Below are 15951 nucleotides of genomic sequence, written 5' to 3' on the forward strand. Positions count from 1 at the left end.
AGCGATGGTCTGGTACGACTTGGGGAGAGCATTTATCATGAGCAGAGCAAGAAGCTGAGGTTTGACCTCTATTCCTGCTGCATTGACCCGGTTGAACTACTCTGTGAGTGTGTCGAGTTGTGGACCAAGCGCGGAGCTGTCAGAGAGCTGCGCATTGAACAGCTTCTGGAAGGCAACGAATGCGCCTATCGCTCCAGGTTTCTCGTAGCCAGCCTTGATCACAGTCTATGCGTCCAGGGCCAAGAACTTGTCATCAACGAGATGACAATGGCTCTGCGCAACGTAGAGCTGGATGATTCCCAGTGCCTTGTCATTTTCTCATCCCGTGCAGCTTGAGCTGCAATTTCCGTAGCCGTGGGTGTACCTGTTGCAGCTATTAGTCTGCCAAGACCAGGGACAGGAATGGTCGCTGTGGAGCTGTATCCCTGGATCAAGTACCAGACTCCCTGATAACGCAGGAAGGCTCGGATTGCATCAGACCACTTTTTATAGTTGGTGCCATCAAATTGCGAGATGGTAGAGGTGGCGAGCTTAGTCGGGTCAGAAGAGGATGACATTGTTATCGTGTACAAAGAGGAGGCAAGTGTATGCGTAGAGTGTTTCACGTTCCTTTGGAGTTAACCCGACTTTGTAGAAGAATTCACTGAAATTGAGCTCGTATGATTTGGCTCATGTCACTCGAAGTGATTTCCAATCGTCTTCCAAGAATTCGAGGTTGTAGACTTGATTGATCAGTCTATAGTAGAGATCGACCTCGATATTTTCCTGTTTGAGATAACAGGCGTAGGGCTCCGAATATGTGTCGGAGGTTGTTGGAAAGAAGATATGGATGATTTTGTTGTCAGGGTTAATTAACTCTGCTGACGCGTCGTATGTCAGTGGACCGTGTGTGTCATCTACGTAATTGAAGTATTGTGGGGTAAAGAACAACTCGAGAGTTTGCTCATATGCTGTCAATGATTCCCATGGTGTGTCGTCTTCCTGGATATTCAGTCGCTGTCTGAATTCCACGAGGGTTTCCTGTTTTGTCTCTACAGTTTCAGGTACCGTATTTGTCTCCTGAGAGGTAGTGATTGTGAACGCTGTTGAGCAAACCACTTATCCCAGCTAAGCCGATTTAGCCGAGAGGTGGATAGAGTTGGAATTGGACGAAAGAACCAGTTAAACTACGACTCTTGTTGTTGCTTAGAAATAAACACACAGTAGTCAGGTTTCCGAGTAGAACTTTTCTTTCTGATTGTTACAATAGTGTTATATACAAAGTATCTATTTGTTCTTGTAAAACCTAACTGCATCAAAATATCCGTTCACGTAAACTGCACTAAGCACTTGTACAATCTGGGCTTTGTTCTTGCGTAGCCCTTTGAACGAGATATCCCCTATTTCTCTACACCCTAATTCCCACTTGCGCCACTCCTCGTATTTGACAACGTTGCAGATGTCTGCTAGGCAGCGCTTGATGCGCGTGAGCTGTTCAATGAGTCAGCGGAGATTGCGGACTCTGTCGGAGTTGAGGTCATTGAGCTCGAGAGTTTCGAAGACATCGAGGCGTTTGAGCGTGCCTTCAAACTTCGGAGTGAAGATGCAGACAAGGTCGGCAGGAGTGTGTTTGTCGAAGTCGATGAGTATCGGCTTCGGAGCGATCGGCATATGTGTCGCCGGTGGGATTGCAGCGAGACGCTGCTCGAGTGTCGGCTTTGACGGACCGGCGAGGATCCGTTCGCGCGCCTGTTGGATTTCGCGTGCAGCTAGATGCTGCTCGAAGTCGGCCTTGTCGGACGCGTAGTGCTCGCGGAACTGTTTGCGACGTAGGCGCCTGCCCTCATGTGAGTTTGGAGGGAACGGGAGGGTGAGCACTGGGGTTGGCAGGCGTAGTTCTTTGCCGCAGCGTTTACTATACGGGACGGTCTCGACGGGGTCGTTGGCATTGCCAGAGGCAGGCGCATAGCCGGCGGAGTGCTTGTACCGCTGGAAAACAGAGTGAGGGGGACGAGCGGGCAAATCCTTTGGCACTAGAATTCACGCAGGAATGAACGCGTGAGCGCTCCGTCTGCCACTAGCACGCAACGAGACTTACTTGTAAACTGCGTGGATAAACTTGTTTAAAACTGGGTGAAGGGGACCGAGGTTTCCCGAGGGGTCTTCTTCAGCAATGAGACTAGTATAGTGGGGGTAGATTGGCCGTGAGGCCGGGGCTCATAACCTGTGAAAGTGCGACTGAACTCTTGCTTTATTCTGTGCTACAGGGCCAGTATATATACATGTGAGTCAGGACCTCTGATACTGCTATAAGACCTATGGTACTGTGAGTGTAAGCATGTATACTAAGCATGAGTAATCAGATGTCGTATTACTACAAGATAATAGAGAGATCATATGATGATATCCCCATTAGTCCGTACAGGGCAATGACGTAATTGCCCAGTTCTGACAGCAGCAATCACTATCCATCAACATATGCTGTTTATTATTAGTATATGTCATTGAATAATAATTTTTTGCATTTTTCACTGGTCCTTTGGGCAGAAGTGTGTGACATTGGGCCATGGTGTGCGACTTGCTTTCCAAGTTGAGCTAACTCTCATGAACAAATCATTTTAAGACTAGTATCTGGCAGGTTTGGTCTCATGCTTTGTGCATAGATGGCTTATATTATGCATATTCTCACTCAGAAAATATATATTTTCCTGAGAATCACAACAACAAGGCTCATAGCTGTTGAAATATTAATGTGACTGCTGGCAGCCTGCCTTCACTGCTTGATAGCTCATTTCTGAGCTTGTAGAAAGTTTATAAAAATTCTCAGGAGTCTCTAACCAGGTCTGTGTAGTACAATATGCCTCAAAGAATTACTTACAGCTACTTCCACTTGGGGACACATCCAGCAATCAATTTTACACACCCTTTGCACTCAGACAGTGTACTGCATAGAGACACTTCAGTGAGAGCTGAGTTCTGGGATAGTGTGCAATTCAGAGGAGAATAGGCATCTACACAGGTGCCAGTGGCTAAGCATGTATCAAGCTCATTACAGAAGAATATTTGTATTTATATTGGTACTCGATACACCAGCAGTTTCGAGCAATGTTTGATGCAAATCGCTGGTGATGTGTGCTGGTAGCCGGTGGCAACCTGTGAAGCCCAGCGGAATCTAGTGTGTCTCACTGCCATCCACTGTTACTCACTGTTACCCACCAGCCAACAGCGGCAGCCACTGGAGACTAGCACTGGACTTCACTGGATACCAGTGGGTGCTGGTGAGTACACCCCATATTCAGTGAAATTTGGCGTAGTTGCCAGTCCCGGGCATATTACTGGTCACCAGACGCTCTAGCAGAGACTGCACTTCGGTTTTCAAAAGTCCGACGCAGTCTCGCTCGGTTCCGTCCGAGCGCTGCTGATGCAGATGGTTTACGAGACTAGAGTAACCCTACTACCGAAGTCGATCGACTATCATCGGCTGATTAGATAAGGTCTGCCTAGGGAGACTAGAGTAACCCTACCATAGGAGCTGCTAACGAGTACGCTGATCCGCCTGCCGTAAACGGAATATAGCCTCTCCTTTTCCAGACTCCCGGTTTACGACGTACGACGTCAAGGGCCGACGCTGCAGAACCATCGGCAAAAAGGGACGGAGATTACATTGCATTAAAATGCAATATAATGCGATCTGGTCCGTTATCTTGCATTATAAACTCAAAAATCACTAAAAATCGCATTATAACGCATTATAAATGCCCGACGGTGCATTATAATGCATTATATTTGACCGCCCAATGTGCCGATGACGTGTGGACACATCGTGAACAGGCGATTCCCCAGCAAGAACAGCATCATCCAGTACGTAGGTCTGAGGCAGAACTACCATCCGCGCAGACGAGATGCCTTCCGAGTGTCCGCATGGATTCGCCGGGTAACATGCCTCAAGCAACGAGGATATCCCAGTATTTGTAGAGGTCACGAAGCACGGGCGCCGGGCGTACGGTAGGACTCAAAGGCGAGTGCTCAATAAAGAGGTGGTAGAAAGGTTTTGCAGTGCCGTGCAGCCAAACTGACACTAATTCGAATAGACCATCGTTGAGCATGTTATTGGCGATTCAGAGCCAGTGTCCGACGTGCGCTTCACGCACTTGGACACCTAGCTTGGGTTGGGGATCTCAATGGGGTGCGCAGCCGAGGTGATCTCCCGCGAGCCTCACTCACCAAGCTGCCTTCACTTGGGGCATATCTCAAGGCATTCTGTCCTCATGAACACTCGCGGGGTCGAGCGGAAGCAAGCATGTAGCGAATTCCCAAGCGCGTCGGGAAGCTCATCGACTGGTGAAAATCCTCGCCCTTCCAGTGCTGCGACCTTCTCATGCACTGTGCGGCCTAATGACATGTTCGCCTATTGCTATTTTTCGTTCATACTCATGCTATCTCCTATGACGCAGATCGGCATAGACGGATCACCGAGGATACATTTTGTCTCAACAATCTCAACAAGAGTGGTTTGAAGACGGGAAGAGAGGGGTAGGGTATGCAGCTGTGGAGTGTTCAAGTGTAATATTTCATTCTGCATTGACAAGATATATGCATGGGTCTTCAGAGTATTCTATCCCGAGAACATGTGAGAAATCTGCTGAGCAGGAATACAAACATACATACAGACTACGTATGCACAATACGCCCTATCCATGATGTCCATGCACTTCTCGAGGCCGCGGGTTCACCGTGCGGCGGGTCCTCTGCGTGGATTTCGGCGCCGCGGTCGAGAAGCAGGCGCACGATCTCAGCATTTCCTTCCGCCTTCGCGTGGTCCAGTGCACGTAGTCCGTCGATGCCCACGGCTGTGACGTCGGCGCCGTTGTCGAGGAAAACGCGGGAAGCGCCGGTGTGTCCGCTGCAGACCGCATAGAGCAGCGGGGTCCATCCGCTGTTGCTTCGCGCGTCGACAGCTGCGCCACGGTCGAGAAGGACGAGCGCAATATCGACGTGGCCACGATGTGCAGCGGCATGTAGCGGTGTCTTCCCTTCCCCTGTCCGCGCGTCGACAGTTGCGCCGCGGTCGAGAAGGACGGACGCAACGTCGACGTGACCATAATGTGCAGCGATATGTAGCGGTGTCCACCCGCCCTCTGCCTGTGCGTCGACAGCTGCGCCGCGGTCAAGAAGGGTGTGCGCGATGTCGGCGTGGCCATCTTGTGCAGCAAGGTGTAGCGGTGTATTCCCGTTCTCTGTCCGTGCATCGTCAGCCGCGCCACGGTCGAGAAGGACGAGCGTAATCTCGACGTGGCCATGACGTGCAGCGGTATGTAGCGGTGTCCACCCGCCCCGTGACCGTGTGTCTACAGCCGCGTAGCGGTCGATAAGGGTGCGCGCGATGTCGGCGTGGCCATCTTGCGCAGCGAAATGTAGCGGTGTCCTCCCGTTATCTGTCCGCGCGTCGACAGCTGCGCCGCGGTCGAGAAGGACAAGCGCAATGTCGATGTAGCCATCTTGTGAAGCGAGATGTAGCGGTGTTGACCTGCCCTCTGACCGTGCGTCGACGGCTGCGCCGCGGTCGAGAAGGACAAGCGCAATGTTGACATAGCCATTTCCTGCAGCGATATGTAGCGGTGTCTCCCCGCTCTCTGTCCGTGCGTCAACAGCTGCGCCACGGTCGAGAAGGGTGCGCGAAATGTCAACATGGCCATTTCCTGCAGCGGTGTGTAGCGGTGTCTCCCCGGTGTCTTCCCGTGCGTCGACAGCTGCGCCGCGGTCGAGAAGAACGAGCGCAATGTCGACGTGACCACCTTGTGCAGCGAGATGTAGCGGTGTACACCCGACCCCTGTTAGCGCGTCGACAGGTGCGCCACGGTCGAGAAGGACGAGCACAATGTCGACGTAGCCATAATGTGCAGCCAGATGTAGTGATGTCCACCCGCCCTCTCCCCATGCGTCGACAGTTGCGCCGCGCTCAAGAAGGGTGCGCGCGATATCGACGTGGCCGCCTCGTGCAGCGAGATGCAGCGGTGTTGGTCTGCCCTCTGACCGCGCGTCGACAGCTGCGCCACGCTCGAGAAGGGTGCACGCAATGTCAACATGGCCATGATGTGTAGCGAGATGTAGCGGTGTCCACGTGTCCTCCGCTTGTGCGTCGACAGCTGCACCGCGGTCAAGAAGGATGCGCGCGATGTCGACGTAGCCATTTCCTGCAGCGGTATGTAGCGGTGTCCTCCCGTTCTCTGTCCGTGCGTCGACAGTTGCGCCGCAGTCGAGAAGGGTGCGCGCAATGTCGACATAGCCACTTTCTGCAGCGGTATGTAGCGGGGTCTTCCCGTCCTCTGTTCGTGCGTCGATAGCTGCGCCACGGTCGAGGAGGATGAGCGCAATATCGACGTATTCAGTTTGTGAAGCGATATGTAGCGGTGTCATACCGGCTTGTTGCCGCGCGTCAACAGCTGCTCCGCGATCGAGAAGGGTCCGCGCGATGTCGAAATGGCCATCTCGTGCAGCGATATGCAGTGGTGTCCACACGTCCTCTGTCCGTGCATCGATCGCTGCGCCGCGCTCAAGGAGGGTGAGCACAATGTCAATACGGCCACTTTGTGCAGCTATATGTAGCGGTGTCGATCCTGTGTGATCCTGTGCATCGACAGCTGTGCCGTGCTTGAGAAGGATGCGTGCGATGTTGACGTGACCATTTTGTGAAACGATGTGTAGCGGCGTAGCACCAGCCTGTTGCCGCGCGTCAACAGCTGCACCGTGCTCAAGAAGGATGCGTGCGATGTCAGCGTGGCCTTGTTGTGCGGCAAAATGTAGCGGTGTTGATCCCCCCTGACTCTGTGCGTTGACTACTGCTCCTTGCTTGAGAAGGGTGCGCGCGATGTCGATCCGGCCATATTGTGCGGCAAAATGCAGCGGTGTCCGCTCGCTCTCTTCCTGTACGTTAACAGCTGCGCCGAGCTTGAAAGAGGTGTGCTCGATGTACTTGTCGACATGCCCGCTCCTGGCTAAGGCTTCCTCTCCCCACAAATACGTCACTCTTTTATCGTCTTCTCCTAGTCTCAACCCAACAAATTTCCGCCCCTTGTCCTCGTCCATCTGGATCACACCCCATTTGACCACCTCAAAAGCTTTTTTGCCCTGTATATCTTGCTCCCCGACCACCTCAACTGCAATCCAGCAATCCTTCCAGGGATACCCGACACCGAGCAAGCGATACGGAACATTTGGGACAAGGTATCCGTATGCTTCGGTAGCGGAGACTTGCACGGTGATGGGCTCTGCGCGATCGTAGAAGTACAGTCGGAACACTTGCGATCCACCAATATTTGGGTATGTGTCGTTGGGTGAGGATACAACGTAGCATGGTCCGGTAGCATACGGAGCATGATAATACCGTCCGGGCTCACTGATGCAAACATCCAGGGGTTGCACCAGCTGCAGCTCCTCTGCATCGAGAGTCTGATTGAGGGGTAGCAATGGGGATGAAGATGCCAGAAACTTCGCCCACGAGATCAGGAGACCGAACGGCTCATCAGATTCGTACTGGAGGAAGAGAGAAGTCCTGGTGCGTGCAGTCATGTGCTTGATGAGCAACGACCAAGCGGTCTCCAAGGGAGCCGACTGGTCGTACAGTGGCAACGTCGGGCATTGCAGGAGAGAAGCAAGACAGGATATCCTGTCAAGCTCTGCGGGGCAATAGCGACTCTTCACGGCTTGAATGACGTCGACGAATCGGTCCCGTCGGGGGGTGCTCGAGATGAGATCCTGGAGCCGAGAGAAAAAAATCCGGCTATCGGGGAGAGATGCCGCAGTGAGTCCACCGAGTAACCAGCTGGGCGAGGTCTCCTGCAAGGTCCACAGGCTATTGAACCAGTGCCAGTCCGATTTGAGAACCATTGGTGACACAGAAAATGGCAAGCCCAGACCGTTGAAATACGTGATGCACGGTCTTCCGTGCGGATAGGCTTGGTAAATATGTCCGACCGTAGGTATGTCGAGTTTCCACTCCTCGATCCGAGCTTCGTCGTCGTCTATGTTGCCCTTCTGCCATAAACAGAGGACGTCAACCCAGACGTATTGAGCGCTCATATTCAGCAGCTCGATGCGGACGTGGTCAAGTGATGTGCTGCGCGGAGTTTGGACGGGCCATCGGCCTTGGTTGATCGGGGTTATGACATACTCGCACTCTTGTTTGTGGATCCAGCTGTGTGACACGGTCCACAGGTCAGCGGGCAAGCAACTAGAGTCCTCGTAATTTTCCCAAGGCACCACATGAAAGGGAAGGACTCGGTTGCTGTAGAGGTCCCAGACACGTCGAGGGGGGAGTCGGGAGTCCTGGATGGAGTGGCCGCGAACTGCATTTTCCCGCCTACGCTGGTCCTCATGACGACGATTCTTCATCCCGGCGAGTGCTGTGATGAAGATATCTGGCCGTTGCCGGTCTGACCACTGCGGGCGTAGCGTGCCGTATACCTCCCCGAAGTCATGTGAAGTGCCGACGGCATATTCCAAGCAGTCACGAAGACCGGGAGTTTCGAGCGGATAAGATGTACCAAGGACGTCGTTGAGTTTAGCGAGCAGATCGTCAATCGATAGGAGGTCACAAGAGACGTCTGCGAGTGCATTGGGTATCGCTCCTTGACCAACGTGTACCCACTGCAGAGGGATGGCGGAGAGCGTAGGAGGCTGGAGAGTATAACATTTTCCCCTGCCCGAGGACTGAAAAAGATCACGGGCAGATGCGGTCCCGTACAACGAAGTCAGTTGAATCAGCCCCCAGACGACGGCCCGATTGCCATCAGCGGAAGAGCTCCCAGATTCAATCCGCTGATTGATAAACTCCGGAATGACTATCTGTGCCACGATGGGACGATCATTGTTGGGCATCCAAGGCGGGTTCATGTCAGCCAGTAGTATGCGCAAGTGGGGCCTGTTCTGTACTGTGCAGAACATGTAATGCTGACCGTCACATGTGTCAATTGCATTGAGAACCGATATTTATACGGCTTCACACGAACCGAAGGTGTCTTAAAGCCATCAGCCAATTCGAGTTCGGCTAGCTCGTTGAACGCCTATTGGCGCGAGATTGGAGTCAATCACACTGGCACCGCGAGTCCCAGCATGACAATCACGTACCGCAATGTAGTCGCATGCTCTCGAGCTTCGACGTGCCGCCTCTTCTGTGGTACAGTATACTATCCGCCTCTGTCGCCCGCCGGCAGCTACCTGTGCCTCCAGCCGTTGGCCTTCGTACTCATGGACTCGGATGACCGCCCATCTTGCGACTAAGAGCGTCTCCCCTTCATCTACAATCTGGTCTCCAACTACTTCGCCAAGAACCCAGTTCTCCACGTCTTCTTCTCTGCCTTTGATCAAACAGTACGGCACGCCGCCCAGGAGGATCCCGTGTCTGTCGAGGATCGAGAGCTTAACAGACTTCCCCCAGTATCCACAATATATTTGGAATTCTTCCGCGCCAGCTTGAGTGTTACCGCCAAGCAGAATATAACACTGTTGGGTGACATAGCCAAGGTGAGAGTATACACCTTGCGCATTGGTATAGAGCTGACTCGCATCTACGAGCCTAAGGCTGCCGTCCTCAGAGGTTCCCGCCAAAGAGCGGGGTTCGCCGGTATGAAGGGCCTCTGAAGAATACAAGAATCTTCGCCATGAGCCCCATAGGCCAAAGGGGGTGCACGGAGGATACTGGAGCGAAATCGCCGTGCGCCGCTGGGCGTCCATGTGCTTGAGTAACAGAGTCCACGCGACCTCCGGATCCACGTTCTCGTCGTAGATAGGCAGTGTGCGGCAACGGAAGATGTACGCCAGCCCGGATATCCTGTCGAGCTCGTTGGTGCATGAGCGTTCGCGAAGAGCTTGAGCAAGGCTGAAATCATCGCTATGACTATTGACCGCCGTCACGATACCGCGAAGACGGTCGAAGAACGCATGAGGATCTGCGAGAGGTCTGCCAGTTAAGCCTCCTGGAAGCCAGCTGGGCGGAGACTCCTGCAATGTCCAGACGCGATTGAACCACTGTCGCGTTGAGCGCAGGACAGCTGGTGAGGTATCGAGAGGCAGACCCAGGCCATTGAAATAGGTGATACAGGGTGTCGAGGGACGAGAGTACGCATAACCGATAGTGGGGACGTCGAGCTTCCATTCCTCTTGCCGTTGGATCTCGGCCTCGTCTCGTCCTTTCTGCCTTAAGCACAAGACATCCAGCCACGCATACTCGGCACCCATGTTCAGTAGCTCTATGCGAACGTGATCGAGGCTGGTATCGCGTGGAGTAGGGACAGGCCATTGCTCTCCGTTGATCTTCGTCCATACATCGACGCGGTCCTTATCGTCAACCCAGCTATGCGACACACACCAGACGTTGGATGGTATATCTTCAGAATTCGAGTCCACCTCTCGGGGAAGGGCGTGAAGGGGGAGGACACGGTTAGAGTGTAGATCCCATACATGGCGCGGAGGAATCTTGGAATTTTGAATGCAGGAGCCACGGACGGCGTCACGACGGATTGTCTCGAGCTCATGTTTGCGAGCGTCTACCTGCTGCACGACATCGCGGAAATCACTGCGCCACCAAGGACGCAAGAAGCCGTATAGTTCACCAATATCCTTCGACTGTTGTGCAAAATATTGCAAGCAACTCTCAAGACCGGGGGTGTTCAAAGAGTAGTCGGTTTGGAAGATGTGGTTGAGGGTGCCGAGCAGGTCCCGCCGATCAATGCCGACACAGGGCGCGGCTGCCAACGTATTTGTTATAGTACCATGGCCCACGTGCAGTCGCTGAAGCGGGACTTCAGAGCGTCGAGACGGCTCCAAGGTAAACGTTGTGCTATTGTCCGCATCCCGAGATCTGAACAAGAGCTTTTCGGAGACACGTCCCGACCTTGCAAGTTGCACCGTTCCCCAGAGGTTCAGCCGGTTCTCCTCCGAGGTTGTGTACGAGTCTCCTCTCCCCCTGACACGTTGTTCGAGCGCAGTAGGAATCACGGCCATGCCATTGGCAACAGATTGCCAGGGAGGACCCTCGCAAGAGACCGCGACAGGCGTCCCTTCCAGTTCGAAATGCCATCCCGTGTTCCCCGCCTGCGAGAGAATATCAGCACGCTGGGCCTGACGTGGCATTCGCACGAAGCGTGCTTCCATCCTAAGAACGCACCGGCGCTAGATTGCTCGAGTTGAGCATATCCGAGTCGTCTCCACTGCCGCTCGTTCTAGTTTTTCCCGTGTTCGTCTTGAGTAGGGTAAAAAAAAGTCTTCGTTAGTTTATATGATACGAAGATGAGTGTAACCGTTGCAAACGCACCGGAGAATCTGCAGCTTCGCCAAGATCCGCCATGCTTGGATTACCAGCCCGGTAAGATAACAAAAACCTAGCAGAAAAAGCGCGTGAATATTGAGGTTGTGCGAGTCACAGGGCAAGCCTGCCAGAGAAACGTGCGATAGGCTTAGGGAAGTTGAAGTAGCAATAGCCGTCACAGTTGTTGCAGTGGCTATAGCGGGAGAACAAGCTACGAAGGCTGGCCCAGATGTAATGAGAAAGATTGCGTGGATCGCCGTCGGCTTGCCCCCACGTACCGGCAGCGGATGGGTATCGTCTATGGTCTGCCTTTCTGCGTAGCAGTCAGTTTCATAGAACTACGGCATGAGTGAACGTGGGTCGCCGCAGCTCAATGACAGTCTGGGCGAGCAAAGCCAGAGTAGTGCGGCGCCGCAGAGACGCATGATGGTTGGCCCAGCACGCCAGAACTAGTATCTAGATGAAAACGACGTACTTTGAGCAGTATCGCTGATATCTTGAATTTAGCTTCCTCTGTATGTGTTCGCGTTCGCAGCGTTGTCGTGGACAAGAAACGAGGCGCAGAGACCGTGTGACGAGGAGGGCCCTCGGCATGCAGACTGCAATGCCGAGCAGATCCGTGAACGGGGATGGCCATGAGCTGTCGGCCGCTCCGCCAATGCGAGTGCATGCACAAACTCTATCTAGTCCCACGGTTGTCAACGCGCTACATAGCATGCTGTTGCGACCCCCTCATCGCACTCGCGGTGAAAGACGCGTTGTTGAAACAGGCATCGATTAGACACGCACGGCTATGGACAGCAGGTCTGGGATGCACGAAGATCATGAGTACCGGTCTAAGACCGGGAAGATGCCTGCATGCGCGCATACGTCGAGTTTTCGCGAGATTTAAGACAATGCATGGCACAACGCAAAATCGAAAGAACACCCGCACCCAGAACACTGAAACTAGCCTCGCTGTCAGCGATATCCTGTGCAGCTCTATGCGGGACTCACCTCACCATCCAGACAGTGACTATCCCTACTGTTCCGTTCTTTCTCTCGAAGGGTACCAGCGCTTCAAACACCAGCATTTTCATGACTCGCACACGGGATTTGCGTGATTAATGTTGAAGGTCACACGCGCGGGCTTGGACAGCGATGAAACTGTGAGGACTGGCCCAACCATCTTCTGTCGTCGGTGCGAGTAAGACGCATATTGCAAGGGAAGAATACATCTGCCGGAATGGTTATCGGTTGCACATCCATAGCTTCTTGAGATTACGTACCTTAAATGTGGTCTTTGCTGAACGCGCAGAATAGATATTCTGCCAGGAACAGTCTTTCTTTCTTTCTTTTTCACTTTTTCTCAATACTTTACTTCGCTGTGAGTTATTTTCCCCCAATTCTTCGGCCGGTGCATTGCTTCTGGATCTCAACGATGTAGATTCGGGATGGAAGATAGTGCGAGATATCGCTATTGTGAACATTTCGTGACACTCCTACGTCATGTTCGACGATGGCAGCACATCTCCACGGCCGCGGGCAATGGGCCATGCCTCGAGCGAACAGTAAAGGCTGAGGGAAACGACCATTCGGGTCTGGTGTGAAGAGGCGGAAACGAGGCGGTAGAATTAAACTTGTCATATGCAGCGACGATGTTCAGAAACGCAAAGTCTGCGTCACCGAAGCTTGAAATATGTGCCTGAAGAATCCCACCTCACTTGAAGCGCATGGAGTGCATTTGACGGTAGAACTCACCTGCGTACTGGGTGTGCCACGAGTGGACAGGCTGAAACGCCAAACAGTACTTCGGCAAGACTTGTCGTATGTACCTCTGTGAAGGGTCCTATCGAGCAGAAGGACGGAACTAATAAATACTTGTGTGTCAAAGTCACACTAGCCGCTTTGCCGAGAGATGACTAGCTCGATAGAGCTGCTGGACTTGTCCGTGAGCGAGGTGTGCAGGACACAGCAATCAAGGAGACACACGTTAAGATTCCTCATCGCTTCGACCACTCTGTTCACCCTTCAAAGCAACCGCGTAGCATATGCATTACTGAATCGTCGAATATGCACGTTCTGTTGATGGGTTGAGCTGAGTCCGTCTTCCACACAAATAGACGTACCACAAGGTCAGTACTCAGTTAGACTTGCCATGACCGCAGTGCGCACAGACGACAGAAAGTAAGCAGATGCAGCAGGACAGCGATCACCCATAATATGATCTGAGCAGCGGAGGATGGAGGTCGTGAAGGACGTTGGACACCCGCCCGTTGTGTCGCAAATTTCACCCTCGCGAGGGGGACGTCCCAAAATTGCACCAAAATTGCACCAAAACTGCCTCGTGATTGCATCATAATTTTGGGAAACATTTGCGACATCGCCTGCCACAAACCCTCACTGCAGACGCCAGCCTGCCTGCCACTATCTCTACCGTCCACTTCGTTATCTTATGGACGCATCGCTGCACAAGGACCTCTTTACCTCCCGCGGCCTGGCATATTGTTGCCACTTCCCCCTTGCTCAGTCCTCCAAGCCGACCCTGCTATTATGCTATAGCTTCCCATCACGTCTTGCGACTGGCGCCACAATGTGCCTCGTCTGAGGACAAAGGCTATGGCATGCTCGCCCTCGACATACTCGGCTATGGCGAGACCAACAAGCACCGACCCAGCGGCGTATGTCCAGAGCCTGATATCCAAGGACTTTGCGGACGTCTTGGATGCCGAGAAGCTTGACGAGGTTGATTGTCCCATCCCTCTTTACCGAAAGCTATCTCAGGTGCTGAACCGCCAATAACAGGGACTGCAGGGGAATCCTCGCGAACTATTACCCCGAGCGTATCCTCGCCTACGTCGTCCTCGCCGTCTCCTTCGTATAGGTGCTCGATGGACATCCAAGTGCTCTTGGGCTTCCTGAAGCAGCAACTCAGGTACGAGACGTTTGGCTACTGGAAATTTCTCAGCGAACTAAACGTGAACGAGGTTATACAAGCGTACGTAGGTGGCGGACGCCCGCCCGCCCCGTCCTGCAGTCGCTAACGCGTTCCGCAGATCGACTCGTTCGTCAACATCGTGTTTCCGCATGACTCTGTGATCTGGAAGGAGCGCCTGGCCTCGACGGGCGCGCTCAGGTAGGGCCTGCTCGAAAACTTCACCTCGCTCCGCCCAGCTTACCTGTCCGAGGTTGAAGCAAAGCATTTTGTGGAGGCACTCACTGGCGCGGCGGCTTTCCAGCGCTGACGTGCTGGTTCAATATAAGACGAACCAGCCGTTCACCAAGGACGATGAGCGTGCGTCTCTGAATCTCCATTAACCTGCTCCCCTTTGCGTGGCTGATATAAGGACATTGCTGCAGAGATTCCGCCCGAATGCATGTTCCCGCCTGCTGGGGCACTATCTACTTTGCTGCGACGAAGAACAGCTGTAGTACGGACCCGAATTTTATCTGAGAGTGGATGGCACGCACAGGCTGGCAGGAAAGCCAAGGTGCGTAATCTACCTTGATTGCTGGGCGTTACTTACTGAACTCAACTGTGCTGTCCTTAGCGCATGCTCTCTAATCACCACCCCTGCCAGCCAATATCAACGAATCGACTGGGCAGTCGCATTTGCAACTGGTCGGGAAACACCCTTCTGCGACTAGCCCGTAGCCATAGGGAATTATCCTTGTGTCGGCTCGCCGCCGCGTCGCTAGACTACTCGAAGTAGACACTGAACGCTGTATGTTCTCCCCTTACTTGTTCATATATCTAGCGCCTCTCATTTCTATCCACAGGATGTGACCTACGGCAAGAGCCTCAATAGCCTTGTTGACCTCTATATACGTGGTGTCATGGGTTTGTTACGTGCCTGACAACTTTGGCGCTATCTCGGGTCTCCATTCCAAGGATATCCTCTCCCTGCAAGTCTCCCCCTACCCTTTGACTACTCATAGTGCTAATTATGACCTCAAGCAGCAGTGCTACAGATCTAAACTTCCCCAGCGATCAGCGGTCATATCAACCACATCAACGTTGTGGCACTTGGCACTTGGCTTTAAGACCTGGCCATCGACCTTGGTCCCTGTGAGCCGTCCACATATCCGCGTCTCTCGCGACCTACGCTCTCGCCTTGAATGGCTGCTGCGAGACGGAGGCCTGTACGCGCCGACATCGACGGGTTACCGAAGCGAGGGCGGCGCAGACAGCTTCGAGTAAATAGCAGGCACGCGGTCGGTCACATGCGTCGGGATGAGAGAAGAGATGTTCAAAATCCAGGAGGCGGCGACGAAGAAGACGATGCTAATCCCCAGCGGCGCGAGACGAGAGCCTAGAAGCAACGGCGAAGGCAGAACCAATCGCATGTCTGGTCGCCTCTGCTGCATCTTGGCGAAGAGACAGACTGTGATGCGTGCGGTGGGTTGATGAGGGGCAAGCGGGAGTGAGTTACCAGGAACGACATTGCGCGGTACTATACACGGCAGCGTCGGGGTTCCGCTCGCCTCTGGCCGGCAGAACGGACGTTGAGAACGACCTGGATCAGCCAGCACATCGCAAAGGAGGCCGATGACAGCCACTATGGATGTCCGGCTGGGGAGAGGGGAGGGGGGGGGGGGGCAGGAGACGAAAGAGGTGGACGACTAACTGCCGCAGAGCAACTACCCTCGCGTAATTCGCTGTAGTATCGTAAGTGGCTCCCTCAACT

At 53.5% G+C, this 15951-nt stretch overlaps 2 protein-coding genes across 2 annotated transcripts; one reads left to right on the plus strand and one right to left on the minus strand.

Moving 5' to 3' along the window:
* Positions 1–13653: 13653 nt before the first annotated feature.
* PHACADRAFT_253599 (uncharacterized protein) lies at positions 13654–14213 on the plus strand. The gene has a single exon (XM_007394246.1). The coding sequence runs from the start codon at positions 13883–13885 to the stop codon at positions 14063–14065; it is 183 nt and encodes a 60-aa protein (XP_007394308.1). The 5' UTR covers positions 13654–13882; the 3' UTR covers positions 14066–14213.
* A 796-nt stretch (positions 14214–15009) lies between these two features.
* On the minus strand, positions 15010–15702 carry PHACADRAFT_253601 (uncharacterized protein). Its single transcript, XM_007394247.1, has one exon. It carries the CDS (start codon positions 15629–15631, stop codon positions 15428–15430), a length of 204 nt encoding a protein of 67 aa, XP_007394309.1. The 5' UTR covers positions 15632–15702; the 3' UTR covers positions 15010–15427.
* Positions 15703–15951: the final 249 nt, after the last annotated feature.

Source organism: Phanerochaete carnosa (genome assembly GCF_000300595.1).
Source record: "Phanerochaete carnosa HHB-10118-sp unplaced genomic scaffold PHACAscaffold_4, whole genome shotgun sequence".
Taxonomy (NCBI): domain Eukaryota; kingdom Fungi; phylum Basidiomycota; class Agaricomycetes; order Polyporales; family Phanerochaetaceae; genus Phanerochaete; species Phanerochaete carnosa.

Coding starts and splice junctions, on each gene's coding strand:
- PHACADRAFT_253599 (XM_007394246.1), top strand. CDS start 13,883: ATGGCATGCTCGCCCTCGACATACTCGGCTATGGCGAGACCAACAAGC.
- PHACADRAFT_253601 (XM_007394247.1), bottom strand. CDS start 15,631: ATGCAGCAGAGGCGACCAGACATGCGATTGGTTCTGCCTTCGCCGTTG.